This window comes from Aotus nancymaae, unplaced genomic scaffold, assembly GCF_030222135.1.
Source record: "Aotus nancymaae isolate 86718 unplaced genomic scaffold, 86718_ANA_hifiasm-v0.15.2.pri h1tg000041l, whole genome shotgun sequence".
NCBI lineage: Eukaryota > Metazoa > Chordata > Mammalia > Primates > Aotidae > Aotus > Aotus nancymaae.
This window is the reverse complement of record NW_026988455.1, coordinates 13,376,349-13,388,365: the sequence shown is the minus strand read 5'-3', so window position 1 is coordinate 13,388,365 and position 12,017 is coordinate 13,376,349. Positions and strand designations below refer to the sequence as shown.

The following is a 12,017-nucleotide window of genomic DNA, read 5'->3' as shown; positions in this document are numbered from 1 at the left end:
TTACTGTTTTGTAATATAAAATAAGAACTGTGATTTATGCATAATTTATCTATACTTCTAACTTAAAATTTCTTCAAAGCATATCTCTATATATGATAATTAAACAGAAGTGTTCATCTCATGTGACTATATTGCTTTTCTGTCTCAACGTAGCCATAAGCAAAAATCCAATATTATTTCAACATTTGTTTCCTCTGGTAAGACAGATGGGCAATTCAGCTCCTTCTAATATAATCATTTTCCTTAAATATAAGGAAGTCCTTCATGTACTAATATGAAAAAAAATCTCCAAGACATACTGTTAGATGGAAAAAAGCAAGATGCAGCATTTTTTTTTTTTAACCATTTGTGTAAAAAGAGAAAAAGAGAGGGAGTGAAAAAATAAATATTCTGCTTGAATATTCTGCTGGGATATTGTTAGAATAATACTTAAAGAACTTGGTGGCTGGGTGTGGTGGTTCATGCCTGTAATCCCAGCACTTTGGGAGGCTGAGGAGGGTGGATCCCCCCAGGTCAGGAGTTTTGAGACCAGCCTAGCCAACATGGTGAAACCCCGTCTCTACCAAAAATACAAAAAACTAGCTGGGCATGGTGGCGGGCACCTGTAATCCCAGCTACTTGGGAGGCTGAGGCAGGAGAATCACTTGAGGTGGAGGTTACAGCAAGCTAAGATCACACCACTGCACTTCAGCCTGGGCAAAAGAGCGAAACGCTGTCTCAATTAAAAAAAAAAAACAAATAAGAGAGAACTTAGTAATATTAGTTGCCTTTAAGGATGAGAATTAGGAAACGAGTGAGAGAGACTCATGCACTTTCTTAAATCTTTTGAATGTGCAACTTAAGAATGCATAACTAATTCATATAAATAAATTAACTAAAATTTTAAAATTAAACATGTGGCCACTGGTACCACAACAGCAAAAGAATAAGAAGGCAAAATTATTTCCTGGGAGCTATACATAATCATCTCCTTAGAAAAAGCATTCCCTTACACCAAATTCATAAACATGCAAAGCCAAGAATAAATAAATCATAGCACCAACAATTCTTAAAAGAATTCTTAACTTTCTATTAATTATATAAACTAGGCCAAACTTTCACTTACATAGCAGCTGATGGACTTTCAAATTTTCCTCCAAATAATTAAATAAATTGTAATATTTTACAATTATCAAAAGAGGTAGAAATGTGAACAATATTAATTTCAATATGTTTTTCTTGTGCCTCTTGGTGGGATCTAATTCTGGCAATAGCCCATTAACATATATAAATAATAAATGTATATACATAAAGGTGTAAAAGTTAACTTTCATATCACAGTCTCAGAAATGATTAATGTAATTTTACTTAGTTATTAAGAAAAATTTTTAAAATTCCATACATATCCATCTAATTATAAGAATAAAAATATTATTTTATGTTAGAGTGAGTAAATAAGGCTTTTTAAAGCAAGTTGGTAATTATTGTATACTCTGGTACAAGATAAATTATGTTGTGATGAGCACCAAAAAAATCACTAAGTACATACACAAATTTTTTATCTTCAAGTGAAAAGTATGCTCAGGTTCTAAAACTCTAAAATTCTATAAATGATATGATTATATAGAAAAATAATCACAAAAAATACATTGGAATTTCAAATGAATAAAAACACAGAGGGAAATATTATGTTGATATAGTTAGAAGACAGATGTATAATGAGTTCAGAATTATGACTGTGGCCAGTTCTTCTACCTAAATGTAGATGTGCTACTGAAATACTAATAATAAATAGATCCCTAACATTGAGGTCGCAACTTAGCTGAACCCACATGCAGTGACGATTCAATAAAAATGTTATAAAATCTTTCTGAAAATTGCTGTTTAATATTTCAGCAGGAAATGCCTTTTAAATGTACGTGTATGTATTTATATAAGTAAAACCATATATGTATATATCTATATACATATACATAATTTATAAACACACAGACCATATAAAAGGACACAGTAAATAAAAAGAGAAATATTATTTTGACTAAATTTGAATATTAGTAATTGATATCATAACATATTCATATAAAATTTAATTTGTTACCAAATTAACAAATGCTGACCTTTTAACTTTTATTTTAAGTTCAGGGGTACTTGTGCAGGATGTGCAGGTTTGTTAAATAGATAAACGTGTGTCATGGGGGTTTGTAGTACCAATTATTTCATCACCTAGGTATTAAGCCTATTATTCATTAGTTATTTTTCCTAGTCCTCTCCCTCCTCCCACCCTCTGTTCTCCTCTAAGGCCCAGTGTCTGTTGTTCTCCTCTATGTGTCCATGTACTCTCAACATTTAGCTTCCACTTATAAGCGAGAACATGCAGTATTTGGTTTTTTGTTCCTGCGTTAGTTTGCTACAGATAATGACCTCCAGCTCCATCCACATTCCTGCAAAGGACATGATCTCATTCTCTGTTATGGTTGCATAGTATTCCATGGTGTATATGTACATATTTTCTTTATCCAGTCTATCACTGATGGGTATTTGGGTTGATTTAATGTCTTTGCTATTGTGAATAGTGCTGCAATGAACATATGTGTGCATGAGTCTTTATAACAGAACAATCTCTATCACTTAGGGTGTATACCCAGTAAAGGGATTGCTGGGTTGAATGAGAGTTCTGACTTTTGGTCTTTGAAGAATCATCACACTGTCTTCCACGATGATTGAATAATTTATACCGCCACCAACAGTGTATAAGCATTCCATTTTCTCCACAACCTCACTAGAAAAATGCTGACATTTCTATGTACCTTGAAAACTGAAAAATTTCATAATGCGTAACCCCAAAATTAAGACATCTTTATGTAATTTTTTTCATTTAAAGTTATAAGAATAATTCATATGCTCAAATAAAAGTTTTCTATTAATGATTCAGAGATTCTTCTAGTATAAGAAAGATGGCTTTAGGTTTTATGTTGAATATTAGACTAAGTAAGAAGAGTGCTAATCATTTTTCTTAGTATTGGCTTCGGCATCAAATCAATTCACTTTTTTTCATTAGCATATCTCAAGAAATTGACTTGCACATTAGAATAAACTTTCCTTTGTGGTAGGAAATTATTCCTAACAATTTTAAATAAAAGTGTTTCTGTATAGGTACAGTAAATGTAAGAGAGAGGGTCAAGGCAATTATTCTGAGAACTGGATCAGAAAACTTCGCCACAGGAACTGGGTAAAAGTATTTGGTTTGTGCTGTTCCCAGGTACCCAAACATAGCTAGTTTTACATCAACTGAATTGATTGACTGTGCATTCCACTTACTGATAGCCCCTCAAGGAATGACCTAACTGACTATTTCTCAGTCAAGAAATTTGGCCATAGTTCAGGCTAATCTTGCCCAGTAAGTTGCATCAGTCATTCTATAGGTTATAGGTTGAACACTAAAGAACAGTTAGAAAAACTGAACATATATGGTACAGATGGGCTCAATGTTTGGAAATAAATGACTTGAGTCCTGACCAGCAAACTGTTAAAGATTGTGCTCATATACAATCTAATGATATGGCATCTCCTAAAAAAAAAAAAAAATCCTTGGTTTTTAGGAGTTAAAACAACCAAAAATCTATGGTTAGCATTTCCAACATTTGGCAAGAGGCGGATGATATGATATCTTAAATAGGTTTCACGGCACTTAAACTTTGTTAATTTTACTACAGTAACAGATGTGAAATTGTAAACTGAGAATCACAACCTCACTGTGAGTCAAGCAGATCTTAAGTACAATTGAGAAAGGCATTTAAATCAAATATACCTTTCAATAATAAATTCAAGGTAATATAGTAAACACTAGCAGAAGTATATTTAGACAAGTACCACACTATCAATCAATAAGGGACTTGGTGAGATCACCTTGAGATTTTTTCATATGAAAGTTACCCTTTTTTTTTTTAACTTTTATACTCCTTTTGTTAAAAAGGAAAATTTTCTTATAAAAAAGAAAGCAAAACAAACCAAAACAAAAAGAAAAAATCACCTTAGAATTTTTATCCTTAACAAAAATTAACAAAACAACCTCAAATATGATTATTTTTAGTATAAAATTAATATATACAATTGATATTATAAATTGGTGTTTTGTAAAAGTTTTCAACTATTCCCAGTTTTTATAATTCAGCTATTTTATGTGTTTAATTTACCAATTAATATAATAAAAATCACATATCGAATTTGTATAATGGATAACTTAAGAAGTAATGCCACCTTTCATACCTATATAGAAAACCAAAGTGTATCCCTTAACCACCCCCGCCAAAAAATAGAAGAAGTATAATCAAACTATAAAGGTTAGCAATGCAACTGTATTTACATGAGCTGGAATAAACAATTTGGTTTATTTAGTGAGAGAGCAAGTAAATTTAGTATACCCGCATCCAGTTGATGAGGATGTTAAACAGGTATGAGAATCAGCGTGAAGGCAAGTAGGAATGCCTAGAGCAGGTGAGGTAGGAAATGAATGGGATTTCAAAGGATGGTATGTTAGGATAAAAGAGGGTGGATGAAATGAAAGTGAGAAAGGGCACATTTTGCCCTGTTTTTCAGTTTTCCTAAGGCCTTGTTAAATGGTGAGTATTTTCTTTTCACTGGAAATAATTTTCTAGGTGGCCTATAGGAGGAGTGCTATATACTACTGCCACCCTTTTCTACTTCTTTTCTTTTTATGTTGAAAATACAGTTATTTTTTATACCTAGAATATTTTATAATTTTTTTGTAAATCTTATGATTGTAAAGCTAGGAGGAAATTAGAAAATCATTTAGTCTAACCCCTTATTTTAGTGATAGGGGAACTGAGATCCAGAGAAGCTATGGTTTATTAGTAGCAATTCCCTTGTTTCTAATCAACATAAATGTATTGGTGTGATTAAAAGGTTTAAAAAACTGTATTTAATATTATTAAAAGCAAGAGACAACAAATACACATAGGAAATGCTCCAGAATTACAAAAAAAAATATTATAAAAAGGAACTCTCCACTCAGACCAGCTAGTCATCTGTTCTGATGCTAGTAACAAATAGTGAATTAAAATAAAAAGTTTGTAAAAAAAATAAATTAAGGAAAAGGCACTGAATGATGAAAGTATGAACACCTGAATTTACTGCAAATACACAAAGTATATACAAAGTACTTACCAAGTACATATAATATCCTGGAGAAACTCCATAAAATGAGAAATATAAAGCTTCTCATATTACTATTTTCTCCCCAATTTATTTCTATCTCTATTTTATTGCAAGAATAAACTATATGATGAGATGATAAAATGGGATACATCTCCTTAATTCAAATCCCCAGCACCCTTTTATATGTAATACCTAGAAAATATATTTCATTGCTGCTTTAGCTATGTGGTTCTAAATGGACCACTTTCATATGCTTAGTTAAGGTGAAAAACAGAAGTTCAGGTTACAGAATTTGATGATATAAAATTCTGCATAACTTTCTATGACTATTACTATTACATCATTTCAGTATATTAAAATACATTGTTTTGGCCGGGCACGGTGACTCACATACATGTAATCCCAGCACTCTGAGAGGCCGAGGAGGGTGGATCACCTGAGGTCAGGAGTTTGATACCAGCCTGGCCAACATGGTGAAACTCCATCTCTACTAAAAAAATACAAAAATTAGCCGGGCCTGGTGGCATGTGCTTGTAGTCCCAGCTACTTGGAAGGCTGAGGCAGGACAATCACTTGAACCCAGAAGGCAGAGGTTGCAGTGAGCTGAGATTGAGTCTCTGCCTCAAAAAACAAAAACAAATAAAACCCCACCCATTGTGTTAAAATAAATATATCCATTAAATATAACTTAAATATATATGTTCCTAAGATACTATTTGCTCATATCTATGATCAGAGCCAACACAAACATTTTTCATCTAAATAACCTATATTAATACTTCTTAAAGTAGCTCTCTGGTGGAATGCAACACGAATTTATATAGGGCACATGGGTAAACATTTTTAATTTTACTATTTAAATAATGATTTCAATATGTATTAGGAAAAATTACACATGATTTTCTATATTAAAATTGAGTCAACTTAGGAAACATTAAGTAAATAATAATACAGGCGGCATGAGAAGATGGCAAAACTTATATGTCTAAGGTTTGGGAAATGCTGCCTTACATAATGTAACTTCTCTGGGGATGAGCTAGCATAAATATTATTGTTGAAAGATGTGAAAATTCCAAGCTAACTTATATTTTATCCTCTATATTACTGCTTAGCTTTGATCTCATAAAGTAAGCATAATAAGAAAGTAAGTTCTTTCCATAGAAATTTAAGGTATTTTACTGATAGAAGACAGCTTATTAAAACCAGCAGTTTAATGAGTAAAAATCACCTCTCTAACTTGCCAGTAAAATTAAAAACTCTAATTCACCTGATTAGAGGGCATACATATCAGTAACATTCTGCATAATACTACATATACTACATTCTGCAAACTATCACAGTACTAAAACTGTCTAACACATACTTGCCCCAGTCCCATCTGTGTTGTTCTTTTCCATCTATGAAAGGAAATGTTCATTAGAGACTACTAGAAAGCTAAATTAAAACTACTAAAAACTCAAATACTTACTGTCGCTGGGGAGGCCCGAGTTGTGTGTGTCACTGAGTGACCAGAATTCTCCATTGAATTGCCGATCAGATAGGTTCCTCCAGAGCTGCTGATGAGTTGTCCTCCTGTGACGCCCATCTGAATCCCACCAGTGCCCACCATACTGTGGGATGAGACCACAGTAGTCACCTGTGCGGAACTACCTTGAGTATCAAAGTAATTCCCTCCAGTGTTTTGGCTGTACATCTGCGTCTCTGTGTAAGGATAAGTTGTTGTTCGGCTTTAGAAGAAGAAAAAAAAGAAAAAAAGAAATTTACTAGTTTATTTATGTCACTTTATTAAATTTTTTTCTAATATGAATGTAATTGAAATATATTGGTTGGCTTAGTCTTTGGAACATGGCAAATTTTGCATTTTGTACAAAACTTCATTCCCAGAAACAGTTGGAATTACTTTTCAAATTAAGAGTCCACTCATTTAAATAAGTACATCAACTAGTTTTTATACTTCAGAGCTTTTGCCCCCTCCTGGTGCCTACCTCCAGCATATAAATAAGCTCAGGTCTCTTCCCTCCAAGAAATCTTGCCCAGCAACTTCTTCAATTGCTTAAAAAACGTACTACAAATCCCAGTTTTAGGAAAGTTGGGACCTGGAATAAGTAGGAGCAGTGTGAGTAGTGGACTTAGCTCCTACTTAGCTAATACTCAGACTATTTCACATTCCTGGGTGACTCCCAATAAACCTCCATGACTAAAGTTGCTTGCATGGATCTCTTTCTTACTTCCATAAAGATCTCGAGCAAATAGTTCACTCACCTTGGACCCTAAGTCCCTTGCTCATATCTCTCTTTCTGTTCACACTTAAGTTCCTCCTTCATAAGACGACTATACCAACTCTTCATGTCCTCACTTTCCATTTTCCAACAACTACAGTAAAGCTTCTGCCCTTAGCCTTTCATAAGAACTGCTTTTAATAAGGTCACTTGTGAGCACATCTAAATACCAAGCTAAAGGCTCCCGCCAGTCCTTATCTCTAGTGACCTATCTGCAGTATGACACTGTGGACCACTCTATGTTGCCCTTTCCCTCCTCTTTCTCTTCTGATAAAGCTCATTTGATTGATCTGTTTTTCATTTTCAATTGACTATAACCTAAATTTTGAGAGGTTTTTTTAACATTTTATTTTGAAACACTAAGTTCTCAAGAAGTTATAAAAATATATATAGAACATATTTTATTTTAAACATTCAAATATGAAATTGAAATTCCCAGTTCTTTTACAATTATCTTCAATGCCACCTCGTAGAACTAGCTATTCCTGAGAGTTTGGTGTGTATGTTTTCAGACATGTCCTATACATATCTTAAGGCCTGGATATTTTAACCTCTTTTGTCCCTTAGTGTCTATGACCCTTCTTTTCCACTGTTTGCTTTTTTACCATAACCTCTCAAGAGCCTTTTGGAGTCTCCAATTTTTCTAGCACATCAAATATTAGTATATTTTGAGGTTTCCATTTTGAGCTCTTATTTTTATTTAGATCAAAGACCTTTACCACATGTAGTACTGTATAACCATATACATGCTTTTAGTAAACCATCTTATGTAAGTTGGCATCACTGCTCTCTTTACTTCCTAGTTATACTTTAAGAATATTAAATCTGGGTTTCTAACAGCCAACTGGTCATCACTACTCAGAACTCCTTTGAAATATGGGAGGCTGTGTAAAATTTAACGTATGATGAGATTCCTTCCCTTTTCTTGTTCTTTGTTCCACACCCCTGCTTCTCTGTAGAGGGCAGCACCACTATCTTCAGCTTTGGAAATTATTGCTTACTCTTCCCTCTGACTGACATGAGTTGCTGAGTCTGTCAATTTTATCTTCTAAATAATTTTCTAATTCTCCTTTCCATTATCATACACACTACCTTAATTCAAATGTTTTCTATTATACAGGCTGAGAATACCTTATCAACAATGCTTGGGACCACAAGTGTTTTGGATTTTGGATTTTTTTCAGATTTTGGGAATATTTTCATAAATAAAATGAGAGATCTTGGGGTTAGGACCCATACCTAAACATGAAATTCACTTATGTTTTGTAAACACCTTGTATACATAGGCTGAAGGTAATTTTATAAAATATTTTAAGTAATTTTGTGCATGACACAGTTTGCGTATGTTGAACCATCAGAAAGCAAAGATGTCACTATCTCATGTTAGTGATCAAAAAGTTTCAAATTTTGGAGCATTTCAGATTTCAGATTTTGCATCAGGGATGTTCAACCTATAACTGCCTTCTAATTGATTTTTCCTTCTCCAATCAGGCGCTCTTGCAATCTACCTCCAACTCTGCTGCCAGGAGAATTTGCTATAATGCAAATATAAAAATAAAACTTGGCTTAAAAACCTTTCCATGATTCTCTCTTGCCTTCAGAAAAAGTTCAAAACTTTTGTCCACCTGACAAAAATCATCACGGGCTCATGCCTACATAATCTCCAGGCTTGTTAGCCATGTTATCAAATGCTCTCTTCACTCACATCATATTGACCATTTTGCTGGTCCCGCTAAAGTGCCATTTTCTCTTGCCTCTCTGCTTCACTATACAAGTATTTCTCTGCCTGAAAGTCCTTTTCATTTTTTTCCACTTCCCTTCCTTTGTCCTAATCATCCTTAAACTCTCAGCAGAAGCTCCTTATTTCAAAATTATTTTCTGTATCCTTTGCCCTCTATGGCCACTCCTCACAGCGCTGTTATGTTTTATGTTCTGTACTCTTCCAACATCCTTTGAATTACTGAAACATAGCTCTCGATATGTTGTTAATTTCTCCATGTCTTTGTACTCCTATCAGTAATCTCAACACTTAACACAGTTACTGGTACATAGCAGGCACACTAAGTAGTCAGCAAATAAAGATATTTACAAGTACATTAGACATAATAGCTAGTTTCATAAATTTCTGTATCGTAAATCTTTTATTTTCTTAAAACATGAGAAATTATGCTAAACTACTCCAAGATTTGTGTTTAATTTAAAACAAGTACTTTTAACCCATTATAAATTATACTTGTAATTTACAATATATATTAGTAAAATAATTATAGTATTCTGAAAGTATTTCAGACTGGGTAAAGAGCCCTTTCCAGAAAGAGCTATAGCAAATCCAGGTAAAAATTTTAGTTTGGGGTGATGATAGAAACAACTTCATAGAAATTTTCTTTTTTACAGATAGGAAAATGTCATTTAAAATACACATACCATTCTTCTCATCATTGCTATATTTCCCAACTGGAAATCTCATTTATTTCTCTATTTACATATTTATTTAATGAAATAAAATAGCCATGTTGATTTCAAATTTGGATAAAAAGAGAAATGAAGTCATTTTAATATCTGTATACTGAGTATGACAGTGCCCCACTTAACTGTGCTTAAAATAACACAATCTGATGTTGGTATTTAAGTATAGTCAAATAAGTTGTACAAATAGATATAGGACAATAAATACTTAGACAGATGCGGGACATGGTGCCCCTTTCCTTTTCATCACCCAAGCAGGATGATTCAGGAAGCCTCCTACCAGAAAGTGGATTTCTCAAATAAAACATAACAATAGCAAAATATAGCTAATATTTACTGACCATTGACTATGCAGCAGGCACTATTCTATGTGCTTTTTAGGCATTAACTCATTGAATTTTCATTATAACTCTGTAAGGTAGGTGCTGTTATATTAATAATTTCTATTTTACATATAAGGTGAATAACTTAAGTTTGGATTGGTTAAATAACTTAGTCCAAAGCACAGAGCTGATAAATCATGGATTTGGAATCTAAACTCAATCTATATTCTCAACCATTACATCACAAAAAAGAACATAACTTTTTATATCTGTCAATGATAAATGTCAACAACTACTAAGGAATAGCCTAACAAGTGGAATAGGGACTATATGAACTTTGTGTTGCTATTTGAGATTTCCTTACAGCTTACCTTACTATTTTCTAGCACTACACTATTCTCCATTATTACCAAGAATGAGGCCTGTTGACTATGTACTTGCAATTGTAAAGAGGAAGCCATGGAAAAGGCGGGGCCATTTCTGAAGATACTTAACCACTGCAGCTTTTGGGCCTGCCCTCTTTGTATCACTATAATCAGTAAAGAACAGTAGTGCAAATAAATGAATCACAGATATATACAATCTCTATATAGCCCTCAATGTCAGTTCATAAGCTAGAAAATGGTCAAAGAACAGGAGAAGGGAAAAGTCACTAAACAGTACGCCTAATCCATAAACTATCCCCACTACTCCATCATGGAACTGTGAAGGCTTGTCGACTATATAAACACACATTGGGGTAAAGAGTGGCGATTTTTAAGGAAAAAAACCCACACAATTATACTAAGGAATAAAGTGTGATAAATTCTCTGAATTTGGCTTTGACAAAAATACACTTGTAGTTGGAAACAGGGGAGACTTTCAAACACCGGGTTGAGTAACAGAAGCAGATTATAATACCTTTAGCTGAGCCAGGTGTAGTAGCTCACGCCTGTACAAATCCTAGCACTTTGGGAGCCTGAGGTGGGCTGATCACCTGAGGTCAGGAGTTCGATATCAGCCTAGACAACATGGTGAAACCCCGTCTCTACTAAAAAAGTACAAAAAATTAGCCAGCCGTGGTGGCATACGCCTGTAATCCCAGCTACTTGGGAAGCTGAGGCAGGAGAATCACTTGGACCCGGGAGGCAGAGGTTGCAGTGAGCCAAGATCACGCCACTGTACTCCAGCCTAGGCGACAGACTGAGACTGTATCTCAAAAATAATAATAATAAAATAATAATATCTTTAGCCATTGTCCCTTAAAGGTAAGAAGGCAAGTATGAACCCCCTTGTTGGATTCCCTGGAGCCGGAGCCAGAGTCATGCAGAAGTAACCAGTAACTCTTAAAGGTTTTTTCCATGTCTAAATACTTTAAGCTCCTGAATAAATACTTAAGAATTTATTTTTAAAAAGAAGCACCAACAGCAAAAATAAGCAGTTCTTTTTTAGGTACTAGAAATAGACTCTCTAATTCTGATATCTCAGATCAGCTCCTCTTTTATATTGTATACTGAGTATATTCTTCAGATGAGTTTCTGCTTGCACACTATTTTCTCCAGAAATTTCCTAAACATATGTTCAAGAAAACGACTCAATTTTTGGCATATCAGATTGAAAGCAGCTAACTATTTCTGGACTGTACATTCCTGAAATAGATAAATCCCCAAGCAATTCTGTGCACATTTAAAAGATATTGCTGTGTTCATTTTGTTTGTTCTGTATTGATTACCATAGACTAAATCATGAAAATAATGTCGTATTATTTCTATAGCAGAAGAGAAATCTTTCCATTGTTCTGCATGTGTATCCAGTA

At 33.8% G+C, this 12,017-nt stretch overlaps 1 protein-coding gene across 5 annotated transcripts in view; it reads right to left on the bottom strand.

The window, feature by feature from the left end:
* RFX3 (regulatory factor X3) overlaps window positions 1–12,017 on the bottom strand; it is a 296,633-nt gene that overhangs the window by 97,578 nt on the left and 187,038 nt on the right. For all 5 annotated transcript variants that reach the window (XM_012454573.2, XM_064361481.1, XM_064361483.1 and 2 more), the window contains one exon: window positions 6,623–6,881. In XM_012454573.2, the coding sequence (XP_012309996.1) occupies window positions 6,623–6,881 (259 nt within the window). The remainder of the gene's footprint in view (window positions 1–6,622; window positions 6,882–12,017) is intronic.